The sequence below is a fragment of the Equus caballus genome, chromosome 8 (genome assembly GCF_041296265.1).
Source record: "Equus caballus isolate H_3958 breed thoroughbred chromosome 8, TB-T2T, whole genome shotgun sequence".
NCBI classification, from domain to species: Eukaryota; Metazoa; Chordata; class Mammalia; order Perissodactyla; family Equidae; genus Equus; species Equus caballus.
Genome location: NC_091691.1, coordinates 7,954,032 through 7,966,870, shown reverse-complemented (window position 1 = coordinate 7,966,870; position 12,839 = coordinate 7,954,032). Strand labels below are relative to the sequence as shown.

Below are 12,839 nucleotides of genomic sequence, written 5' to 3'. Positions count from 1 at the left end.
TCTTTGCCTTTCTCTCTAGAAAGTACTCTAAATAAGTTAGGCAATATAGCCAATTTACACACAGAGGCTTGATTCAAAACTTCAGTTCTCTAAATCATTTTGCCTTGCTTTTCTTCTCAGTGATACTTAAAATTCTAGGACTCCAGAATCATGTTCATAAACACATCTATAAACACCACTGGCCAAAATCACAGGCTACTGCATGCCCCAGCGGAGTCCAGGATAAAATGACACCCTAAAGCAGAAATGAGAGGGCTTGATATGATGCAGCTGGCGCTCTCCTCCTAACCATGAGTGAGGCACTTGCAATTGCAAAGGCAACATTTAGCTTTCAGAAGCAGGTTGCTGCCAGGAGTGGAAAGAAGGGATCTTACACCTCCTTTTCTTTCCTAGTTCTAAAGTGGTGGTGCTTTTATTGGTTTGAAGTAGTCTAACCATCACCAAAGAATGAGCAAAGGAAATTATATACACATGCTCCCCTCATAAAATGCCACTTCTTTTGTGAAGCTGGCTCAGTTCCCTGTTCAGAATGCATAGCTTCCTTCTCTACATTCCATCATATAATTTATACCTCCATTAATATTTGCAAACTATTTTCTATGTGAGTAATGTGTTTACAGGGTTCCCTCTCTTACTAAACTGTAAATTTCCACAGCTCAGGGACCAAGTCATTATCTCTCTGGTCCCTGCAATGCCTAGCAGAGTGCTTTATAAATGATAGGCACACACACACACAAAAAAAGCTAGATGAATGAATAAATATGGCGGTGTCAGTTTTTTGAAGACTGGGAATTATGATGATTTTAAGAGTTCTAATAAGAGTTGAAAGCAAATAGTATAAAGAAACCACCCTTACTACTTAGTTGCTCCCTCCACCCCAATCTCTTTTCTCTGTATTTGGTATCATGATTGTGTACACTGAAGAGGCAGACACATTTAGAAATGTCCTCTGGGGAACACATTTTATATTCAATATGTCTATTTTGATAACCCCCAAGTAAACCATCTTTCGGAGATTTCCAGGGTTAAACTGAACTTGATGGGGAACGTTTCAATCAGTCAGACAAAAGGTATCTCTACTTCCTGTGATGTGGCGGGCTGTCAGATGCCTCAGATAAAAGTGCAAAATTCTAAAAGCTGAGAGTTTGACTCGACAGACTCCACTAAGCAGGTGCTGCCTATATAAAATTATCAAGAAGAGAAAAGAAGGAACCCTGAATTTCTTTTAACTGAGAAGGAAAAACGGTCTTTAGTTCTCAAAAAACAAGAGTCCAACTAGAGACTGATTAATGAAGAGTGACAACTGTTTCAAGTACACAGAGTAAAAGGAAACATAGTGTCTAAAGAGAGAGGTCAATTTTAGGCAATGCAAGTCATCTCAAATAAGATTCTCCCCCCTCTATTTTCATCTGCTTCACATGTTATTTTACTACAAGACATAAGCTTTGACAAAACTTTAACTGGTAATTTGGAAATTTCTAAACAATAATCAATTTCTACCACAACATACACTTTTTCCTTCCAAAACAAACAAGATACTCTGCTTTGACAGGGACAATTTCCAATTTCTTATCACTGAAAGGTACAAAAGCAGCTGGGAAATTGTTTAAGTATCATGTAACACTTTTGAGTTCATTAGGCCATTATCCCTAGGGTTGGATTTTATCAAAAGATGAAGAGTACAAACTCAAAAGCTTTTAGCTGACAAGAAGCAAGGCTTTGGCTTGGGATTTTTGTGTTTGGGTTGTAAGTCAGGTTCACAGAAAAGCAATCTGAAACTAGACCGGCTGGAGATAGGAAAGAGCCTTGAAATGAGAGATGTGAGACCATGGGTTGTGCTTGTGACTCAGTCTCTTAACGAGATTGGGGACCTTGAGCAAATTACTTAAACGCTCATCTGTCAAGTAAGGGACTAGACTTTGATGGTTTCTAAAGCCCTCTGTTGCACTTTCAATTTTTAATTGTCTAATACTGTTCCTTAAGTCATTGATGAGTTCATTCAACTATCTACTTGCATACCTCCAATGAACAGGTATAATACAGTTTCTGCCCTCAAGGAGTTAATAAGTCAGTGGAAAAAGCGAAGGTTTTACCCACAGCTCCTAGAACAGGCGCTCATTCATCCATTCAAGTTCTAAAGAAAGGTCACAAGGAAACCAGCAGGGAATGAGGATGGAAAGAAGGAGAAACTCCATAAAAGCTCTTAGGAGGAAGAGAGGGTCATTTATTGTTCCAATCTACCAATGTTTATTGAGGAATCACTGTGTGCCAGGCACAGGGATCCTGGAGTGACCCTGACAGACCAGGCCTCTGATGAAGCTTGCTTACACTCTAGGTGGTGGAGAAAGAAAAACAGGTTAACACATAAGTGAAATCCAGACTGTGATCAATTCTAGAATGAGAGAGAATAACTGTGTTTGTGTGGAGGGTGGGGTTGGGTGGACTGCCATTAGCATGGGGCCGAGGGGAAAGGCTCTTGGCAGACGGTGGTAGTTGACTGAGCCGAGAACGAGGACAGACAGCAGAGAGGGACTAGTGGTCCTGCCAGAACGAAGCAGGTAAACGCGGAGGCTGGAAAGCGCTGGAGCAGAAGACCATCTGTCTGGTTGGAGCTTAAAGAGCAGTTCCTTCTGGAAAGCATAGGATTAAAGCAGGAGCTCTCCACCGAGGGCAACTTTGCCCCCCACGGGACATCTGACAATGTCTGGAGACATTTTAGGTTGCACAACTTAGGGGGGAGGGTACTACTGCTGAAGTGGAGAAAACCTGCACTAAAGGTCTATTACGGCCCCAATTTTGGTTTTAGTCATTCCGCCATAAACTCAGGTTTTACCCATCTTTTTTTCCTTTACTGCAGAAACAAAGTAAGAACAGGCTTCACGTGGCCCACTGCTTCATCCACTCTCAGGAAATCCCATGGCCGGGACTCAGGGGACTCCGCGAACCTTCGAGAAGCTCCACAGGGTACTAAACAGGTACCTGAGCACATGGGAAGGGATCTGAGGAGACCCGCACCCAGCTGTCACTGGGATGACTTCTGCGGGCGGCACCGGGATTGGGGGCAGCGTAAGAGGAAAACACAGTCATGTTTTATTTGCATAATTACAAACTAGTGTTTAAATAATACAAAGCTGGGCTCATGCAGGGAAGAAGTGGCCATGCCCTCAAGGAATGACCCCTCCGTCCTCTGGACCTCTCGGCGGCCCCTCCGTGTTGACTCGGGCTCTCCAGGCTGCGGCCTCCTCTCCCCACACGGCCGCGCGCTCGCCTCTGGCGCCTCTGGGAGCCCCGGGCCCCGGCCACCGCCCGCGTTAACCCGAAGGTCCCTCGGGCTCGCACCCCGGCCCCCCCGGCCCGCGAGGCCTCCCGCCGCCGCCGCCTCACCTCAGCGGGCAGGCTGTCCTCGACGTACCCGCTGCGCAAGCCGGGCGCCCCGAGCTGAAGGCCGTTAGGGTCCTCGTCTAGCCCCGCGCCTCTCCGTCCTTCGCGGAGCCGGGAGCTCCGCGGGGGTCCCTCAGGCCCTGGAGCACGGGGCGAGCCCTCGGAAGGGCGGGAAACGCGGCGGCAGAGACGCGCCGCCGGCAGCCGGAAGGCAAGCGGACCGGGAACACCTGCCCCGCCGGGCGCTGAGGGGGCGGGACCCGCCAGGGGTCTCTTAGCCCCAGCTCGCCCCTTCTTTGCATATTCATGAAGCGCAGAGAGAGAGGATGGATGCCCGCACAAGCCGTGGGGAGGTAATGAATTATTCATGAGGAGCGTCTCGCCCCCGCCCAGGGGGGGCCTCATTGATTATTCATGAGCCAGAGGAAGGGCCGTTGAGCCCCGCTCCGAGGGAGGCGTCGACCGGTTGAGGTGAGGGCGAACCTGGCGCGGGGTCTCGGGAGAGAGGGCGCTCAGCATTGTTAGTCCTCTAGTCTTACGTGATTTCTTTTCTTTTCTTTTCTTTTTACTTGAAGCTTTAAGTTTGACTTGAAACTATTTCGCTGAGGTCCGAAGGACTCTCAGAAGCGGGTAGGCCAGGGCTGAGGAGAGAGACTAAGAGAACCTTCTAGGTAACATTTCCCCCCAACGCCTGCCAGTGAAAAATGTCACAGATACCGGGAAGACAAAGGGGAGAGAATTGTCCTGGGAGCGCGCGCATTCCCACTCTCTAGGCAGCTTTTCAGTTCCGATTTTGGCGGAAAAGACGAAATCAGGCTTGAGGAGGAGGCAGCCGCGGCCAGGAGGCGCCGAGCGGTGCGTGTGCCGAGCGCGCTGGCCTGCGCGTGGCGGGGCGGCGGCGGCGTTCCGGGGCCCGCTGGCGGCGGCGTCGGTTCCCGGCGGGCGTGCGGCTGCTCCGCCGGCGCCAGTGCCCGCGCAGACCGGGACGGGGAGAGTGTGGCGAGTCCCCGCGCCGTGACCCCGGCTCCTCTTTCACCTCATCCAGGATTTGCCGTTTAATCTCTGTGGACTTTAGTTCCCCAAACAGTCCTAGGAAGAGTGTCTTGAAGCTCCAGATTAGCCAATCGGCCGAATGTGCTCGAGCGTGCCGAGCATGGGACGGGCGGTGCAGGACAGCGCGTTCTTGGCTGGTGAAAAGGAAGAAAACGTACCGTTCCTGCCTCTAGAGGAGCCTTTAATCTAGTTAGGAGGATGAATAGTCTAGTTTCTCTCCCATTGGACCAAGGCTCTCCTGAGGTGGGAACCGTGTTTACGTTTTTATAATCCTGCTCGACGCCTGGCACGTTGTAGTCACCCAGTCAATGCTGAATGGGTGAATGGTTGAAGTAGCCTGAAGAAGATGTGAAAAACCAGAAGAGCATGAGCAAGTACCCGGTTAATATAGTGGAAACCATGTACTCTGAGGGAGTATGGAGTAGGGGAGTTATCAGGGCCAAATGGGATTTGCCAAGATGATGAATAATAATCTATGGAAGCGAACTCGGAAACCTCTGAGGAGCTGGGTGACCTTTGGCAAACCAAGTTCCCTTGCTGGACTTCACTTTCCTTTATAGTTTTATATTTTACATTTAAATTCAGAATCCGTGTATAGTGTGAGATTTAGGTTGAGGTTTTTTTTTTTTTTTTTTTTTTTTTTTTGCCTATGGATGTCCTCTTTCAGCACCATTTGTTGAAAAGACCATCCCTCCTCCACTGAGTTGACTTTCCTTTTCTTTAAAATGAAGGGATTGAATTTGTTGTAGAGGATGTCTGCTCTCCTTTCCAACTCTGTGAATCTGTTGAGCCCAGTTATGTTGACATGCACTCCCTTTGTGGAAAGCCAGCCTTCCTGTCACGCACATGTAAGGAAGGTCATCTAGTTGCATTTCAGAATCCAGCTATTGGATACCTTTCGCTTGAGAGAAAGGGGATTTTCTTATTTTAAAAAAATGTCTTTTCAGGGTTGGCCCCATGACCGAGTGGTTAAGGTGACACACTCTGGTTCGGCTGCCCAGGGTTTCACTGGTTTGGATCCTGGGCACAGACCTAGTACTGCTCGTCAAGCCTTGCTGAGGCGGCCTCCCATATAGCACAGCCAGAAGGACCTACAACTGGAATATACGACTATGTACCAGGGGGCTTTGGGGAGAAGGAGAAAAAAAGATTGGCAACAGATGTTAGCTCAGGTGCCAATCTTTAAAAAAAAATTGTTTTTGGAAGATTGGGAAAGATGGGCCGAGAGAGTTAGGAAATCGGCTGTCACTGTGTTTGGACAAATGTAATAAAATTTCGGTCTTTGCTTCACTCAGAATGGAAAAATAAAGGGTGGCTTCAGGCTTAATAAACAAAACAACAGCTGGTTAATCTTTATCTGAATCTCAGGTTCACACATAAAAGGGCAAAATACTAAGTAGATGTACCATCATTTTAAATAGGGCAGTTGAGATGTAGGTCAAGAGGTAAGCCCAGAGTGAATCTTTATCTGAGAATGCACAGAAATCTTGCCTCTTTCTCAAGATCATAATCCTTGTCACAGAGTGGACACATCAAGCTTACATACATATCAAACTTGATATGTATTGATGCCCTGTGAAATTTCAGATGTTTGTGGATCCAATATGCAAACAAATATATGTGAAAGACATTTGAAAGTTAGAGTTTTGTTCTTAAAATCCATAGTTATGAAATCTCTCCTAGGTTTTTAGATAATGAGTCAGAACAAGGTGATAAAAAAACATCAGAGCTATTCTCTGAGAGCGCATGATCTGTAGAGTCATACCTCCTGGGGCTGTCAGCTTGTGAGCTTTCAAAATGAAGCAAGGTTTGTACTTGAATATGAGACCTCCGCAAAACACCTGCTCAAAGGAAAAACAACAGTAGCAACAGAATAGTTAGAGGATGAAAGGAGCCTGGCTGTTTAAAAAATTATTTAAATCTTTTTTGCCTTCCTGAAGCAAGTTCATTCTAGAACTCCAGAAAGAGAGATACTACCATGCTTAGAAATAAGCAAACAAGCCCAACAACTAGGAAGGCACTGGTAGTACATCATTTTAGATGGAATGAAAACAAAGGGGAATTTCATTTTAGGGAATCATTAGAAAAACTCCTAAATTGTGAGTCAAAATTTCTTGAGTTTTAGTCTCAGTTCTGCCACTGAATGGCTAATTGACCCTGGGTAAGTCATTTGGTTTCTCTGGACCTTAATTTCCTCCTGTAGAAAATTAGATGTTTGGACTAGATGGCGTTTAAAGCTCCTTCTACCTCTAAAATTCTGTAGTTCTTTTCTAGATCCTTAATTCTTCCTTGTTCCTGTAGTGCTTCTCCATTGACTTAGCAAATATTTATTGAGTACCTACTTTGTTCCATTACTGGAAGGAAGGATTCAAGAATGAGCTAAATCAAACACAAAAGTCCACATATTATAGTATTCCATTTATGTGAAGTATGCAGTATAGCAAATCCATGGAAATGAAAAGTAGATTAGTGGTTGCAAGGAGGCGAGGAGAATGGGGAGTGCTAATGGGCATGGGGTTTCCTTTTTGGGTAACAAAAATGTTCTGGAATTAGAATTAGAATTAGATAGTAGTGATGATTGCAAAACATTGTGAATATACTAAAACAGTGTGATTGCAGTGTTAAAAAAAACCCCAAAGATAATGAACTAGACAGGCACAACTTTGCCCTCATGTTAGCTCACAGTAGAGTGGAGTGGATACTTAAAGGCATCCATGATACAGCACATATTGCAGTGGGCACACAACCCGGAGTTGGTGATGGTGGTGAATCAGGAAATAATTCCTTGAGAAAATTATACTAAACCGCATCTAGGAGATGCATAGGAATTGAGAATGAAGGAGGATGTTTCAGGCAGAAGGAATATTGTGAAAGTCTGGAAGCTAAAGAGAATATAGTCCTTTAAGGTAATTAAAGTAGGTAAGAATAGCTGAAGCATAAAAGTGTAAGGGAAAGTGGTTAGAGATGTGTCTAAGAAGTCATGAGGCAGATCTTGAAACCATAGTAAGGAGTTTGGATTTTATCCTGAGGGCAGTGGGGAGCCATTTAAGTATTTCAATCTAGGAAGTTACATAATCAAGTTTGTAATTTAGAAGGAAAACTCTGGCTATAACACAAACAACAGACTGGACAAAGTAAGATGGTGACAGGCAGACTGGTGGAGCAGTCCAGGCAAAAAGTGAGACTGATCTGATCTAAAGCAGAGATGGCAACAACGTGGATAAAGAGAGGAGTGGTCACATTTGAGAAATGTTAAGGAGACTGGATGTTGGAATGAGGGAAGGAACAGGGTTCAGTCACAGGTTTTAGGCTTGAGCAACTAGGTATTTGATGATGTCATTCACTGACCTAGGGAACAGACATAGGTTTCAAGGGAAAAGAATTCAGATTTGAGTGTGTTGGGAACATGGAAGTGGAACTGTCTCAGACAGTTAGAGGTCCAGATCTGTAACTCCGCAGAGAGACCTGGGCTGAGGATATACATATAAGAATCATTAGAATAGAAATAGTAACTGAAGGAGCAGGAGTGTGTTTGGAAGTACAAAAAAAGAGCTCCTAGGACAGGACCCTGAAAAACACCAAAAGCTAAGAAATGGGCAGGGAAAAAAGTCTGAAGAGGACCATGAGAAGGGACAACCGGGAGGTTGGAGGAAAACCAGGAATTCAAACATTAATATAAGATTTTTTAAAGCAAACATTCTTTGTTATATATAATGAAATGTGTGTCAGATAGTGTTCAAAATGCCTTAAAAATAGTGCCTTACAGCAACCTTATGAAGTGGATACTATTACTATCCCTGTTTTACAGATGGGGAAACCGAGGCACACAACCTGCCCAAGATCATAATGGCTAGTGAATTGCAATCTGAGATTTGATCCTAGACAGTTTAGTTCCAGAAGAGTCCATGTGCTTAACCACTATGCTATGTTACCCCCTCAGATAAACACATGTCCAGATAAACACTGTGAGAGCCCTAAAAAGTTGGATTTATTGCCTTTATTTAACAAAAAGAAAACCCTGATTAAGTAATTTGACCACTTCACACAGTTGCTAGGTAGTTGAGCAGAATTTGAACCCCGGTTCCTTAACTTCAAAGCCTCTTTCTATTAGATTATATTGCTGGTTATTTTTCTCTGTCTACATACGTATGTGTGTATAAAATTTAATTTTACATATTTTATACATGCTAATTCCTCAGGTATTTACCAAATGCTAGTAATGACTAACTTTGAATCCTTTTCCAAAAGCAAGTGCCCTAGCCGTCTCAGAGTTTTCAGTCAAAATATCAACTTAATTCAGGTTAGCCATACATTCCAACAATATGGATGTAGTAATGCATTATGTTCTAATTGGCTGATGCTCTTTTTGGGGCTTGATTCTCTAGAAATACCATCAGAATGTCTTATGATCATAGAGAAATAAAAAAGCTCCGTCAATATAGGAGGCTATTTAAAAATCATTATTTCTCTTATTTATTGTCTGTAAGACTAATAACTACCCCAGTAGGGGATAGTTTACCATGGTTTAAATGGACCGAACTGGAGCTTAAACTCTTGTAGTTACTTATTTTTCCCATTTTATTTCTTAAAGTTGTAAGGGAGGCAATTGATGTGTTGAGTCAGATTTGAAGGTTATACTCAGAAATGAAGGTTATACTCTGAAGTCAACAGGAGATACCTTGGAATCTTTAAGGACAAAAAGACTATTAGGTGGTTTTCAGTTTCATATAAAATATTGTAAAAGAGTGTCCCCTAGTGCTGCTCTGAAGAAGTAATTTGAGAGAAATTAAATATTACCTGTTTATAATCTCTATCACCACCTTGTGGCAGTGTCCTCAAATAATTCTGCCCTCTTTTGTTTGTACAATCTTCCAGAGTCTTGCATTAATCTGTACACAAAAACGGATCACAGGCTATCCTGGGTGATCTAGAATGGAATTTCCTTAAATGGGTTATTTTACAAATATTTTGGTTAGAACTCCATAAAACCTGAAAAGAAGCCCCAATTTAAATTAAATTATAACCTTTCAAAAGGAAAAGGGAAATTTGCTTCTTTTTTTACGTTAGTGTGCTAATAAAAGTGAAAACTAGATATATTTTAGATGTTAACTTTTTTGTTGTGATAAAATAAACATAATATAAAATTTACCATTTTAACCACCATTAAGTGTACAATTCAGTGGCACTAAGCCTATTCACAGAGTTGTGCAACATCACCATTGTCCATTTCTAGAAATTTTTTTATCATCCTGAACAGAAGCTCCCATTAAACTCCCCGTTTCTTGCACCCTCTAGTGCTTGGTAACCTCTATTCTACTTTCTAACTCGAATTTGACTACTTTAGGTACCTCTACCTCATACAAGTGGAATCATACAATATTTATCCTTTTATGTCTGGCTTATTTCACTTAGCATAGTGTTTTCGAGGTTTATCCATGTGGTAACATGTATCAGAATTTCATTTCTTTTTAGGACTGAATTATAGTCTATTGTATATACCACATTTAAAAAATACATTCATCTATTGATGGACAGTTGGATTGTTTCCACCTTTTGGGTATTGTAAATAATATTTCTATAAACAGTGTATACTTGTACAAGTATCTATTTAAATCCCTGCTTTCAATTCTTTTGGGTATATACCTAGGAGTGGCATTGCTGGATGATATGGTAATTCTGTTTAACTTTTTGAAGAACTGTCATACTGTTTTCCACGGTGGCTGCACCATTTCACATTCCCACCAACAGCACACAAGGGTTCCAGTTTCTTCACATTCTCACCAACACTTGTTATTTTCATTTTTTGGAATAGCCATCCTAATGGATATGAAGTGTAAACATTAACTTTTGAGTTGAATTTGAAAATTAATTACGCATGAAGTTAATTCAAGAAATGTCTTTGAGCCTGTTCTATATACAGAGCACTGTTACACTCAGAGAATAACGAGGATGAGTAAAATATATTATTGAGTCTTTATGTGATTTACAATCTATTTTTCTCCTCCAAATTTGGCAACAAGTAAATTAACTTAAATTTTCATTGAGTGGTTGGAAAAACTAATACAGAGACTTTATGCCAAATTTATAGAAAATTGGTAGTGGAGATAAAAATATTTATTAAACTAATTTTCCAAAGAGTACAGTCAAATGCTAATTATATAGTTCTTTGGAAAATTCACAATAAGGATTATATTAGGCAACGTCTCTAATTTTTTTTTTAAACAGGTTAGATTTGTTGAAAGAATCCTGATACATTCCTATAATGGCCACAGCTCAGCTCTCTCACTCCATCAGAATTCACAAGGCATCTAAGGTATTTATTAAGAATTAAAAGAAAATCGATGACTATCTAGTGAGCTATTTCAGAATCACTACTTTAATCTTTGTATTTTTTTTAAACAGCAGTTTTATCAGTTAATTGGTGCATAATATTCTGTCAGATTATGTCTGCATTTTAACTGACTAATGGACTGAGGATGTTCAGAAAATTAGAATAGATTCCTACAAAGTAACTTACTGGGTGCTTGTTTCATGTTTATATATTTAGATTTTCTGCAGTAAAAGAAATCAGAAAGAAAAAAGATGTTTAAAGAGATTGGATCTTTGTTAGCCATTCACTTCCTGAAGCAATTAGGAAACTTCTGCTGCACACCATAATGTAATTATAAGAACTGAAAGTGAGAGTCCTGGAGAAACTTGGATACTGGGACTCTGGGGGAGCATTCCAGGGCTGTGTTCACCTGGGCAAATTTATCTTGTCCTATGACTTTATTAACAAATCATTCATCTATTCATTGAGAACTCAATGTTATATAACGTATGTGTAATACTGTGTTATTCTCTGAGAGAATTTTTTTAAAAATGGATTTTCATCTTCCAGAATTTTATAATCGAGTTAGCAAAATAAGATTTATAGGAGTTAAGTCAATATACAAAGCAGTATATGCATTATATATATGTGAAAAAGAGTAAGGCAATACAAATTGTAGGAATTTAGAGATTTTGTGTATACTGGAGTGGTTTGTATTTTCCTCATGAAGGAGATGGGATTTAAGGTGGACCTTGAATAATGAAAAGGATTTGCATAGAGGAGAGAGAAGAGAATTTCATGAGGAAAACCTAGCATATGCCTTGGTTCAGAATAATAAGTGAGCATGGCCTGTTTCAGAGAATAATGAAGAACCCATCCTTACTGGAGTGGAATGTCATGTTGGACAGAAGTAGGAAATAAAATTAAATGGGAACTTTGGAGAGAAATTAATGTGGATCTTAAAAGCTAGGCTAAGGAATTTATGCTTTATTCTGCAATCAATGGTAAGTCAGCAGGTTTGATCAGGAGAGTGAGTAAAATAATTGTTTTAGGAATATTAAGCTGTAGTGGAAGTAGGAAGATTGAAGTTGAAGGAGAATTAGGGCATAGAGAAACAGTCATCTTTCTGGCTCGAATTCAGTGTACTCACCAAGCAGACTCCTGATCTCATTTGATTTCCTAAGTGTGCTTCCTTCCTGAGGGGAAATTGCTGAGCTGGGTATATGAATTGCAAACAGCTTGGCAGTTATTTTTCTCACTGTAAATTAACAAATTGACCTTTTGATATAAACAGATCTTTGTAGTTTAGACTGCATGAGCTACTTCTCCCAGTAAATTTTGAGTGACTGTATGATTTTGCTATTTAGTACTTAAAACAACAATAATAATAACTATAGAAGCTAACATTTATTCAGCACTTACCATGTGCTGGGCACTGTGCCAAGAGCTTTATGTTATTATTTCAGTATAACCTTGCAATAAGGGGGAAACTGAAGGTCAGAGAAGTAAAGTAACTTGCCTAAGTTCATGCAATTCAACAGCTAAGCTGTCAAACATCAAATATCATAAACACACTATCTTATTAAAATAATTTACAATAGTATTTTCTGTTATCAAGCCATAATATTTTCAGGTATTAGACATTTATAAAAACACCAGTGGTAACTTTTAAGGTGTTAGACCAGCTGAGCTGAGAAGAAAATCCCTGGAGTATAGAGAAGTAACAGAATTCTAGAGGCCTTTTCCAACCGTTGATCTTCATTACCACAAATGACCTTTTAGATTCTATATTTAAAGTAAATGTCTTTATACTTTCAGGTTATTTAATTTTACAAATGGTTATTACTCAAGTATTGCCTCTAAGTTTTGGCATGTTTTCAATAAGTTACTATATATGCGTGCCATGCCAGCTATTACCCAATTGCACAAAAGAACCTTAATTTCTCAGGAGCTATGAGGTACAAAAAGCAATTTTCTATAAAATTTTGCACATACACACATGTATACCACATACACACCAGCACATCATACCTGCAAGAGTAGTAATGTTATTATATACCTTTTTAACAACTGCATATTATAAAGTTTGAAAAAA

At 40.9% G+C, this 12,839-nt stretch overlaps 2 protein-coding genes across 39 annotated transcripts in view; one reads left to right on the top strand and one right to left on the bottom strand.

Annotated features, from left to right (window-relative positions):
• LOC106783477 (collagen alpha-2(I) chain-like) overlaps positions 1–3,786 on the bottom strand; it is a 58,870-nt gene extending 55,084 nt beyond the window's left edge. For all 6 annotated transcript variants that reach the window (XR_001381298.3, XR_011420710.1, XR_011420709.1 and 3 more), the window contains exon 1: positions 3,385–3,786. Coding sequence is in view for 1 of the 6 variants with exons in the window: in XM_070219794.1 (XP_070075895.1) it covers positions 3,385–3,786 (402 nt within the window). In the remaining 5 variants the exon portion in view is untranslated. The remainder of the gene's footprint in view (positions 1–3,384) is intronic.
• The window catches only part of HORMAD2 (HORMA domain containing 2), a 76,612-nt gene continuing 66,106 nt past the window's right edge, over positions 2,334–12,839 (top strand). For 6 of the 33 annotated variants that reach the window (XR_002809648.2, XR_002809647.2, XR_011420694.1 and 3 more), the window contains exons 1-2: positions 3,742–3,852; positions 10,660–10,747. Coding sequence is in view for 8 of the 33 variants with exons in the window: in XM_070219786.1 (XP_070075887.1) it covers positions 10,697–10,747 (51 nt within the window). In the remaining 25 variants the exon portion in view is untranslated. The other 27 variants (XR_011420707.1, XR_011420708.1, XR_011420705.1 and 24 more) reach the window with 16 other exon arrangements.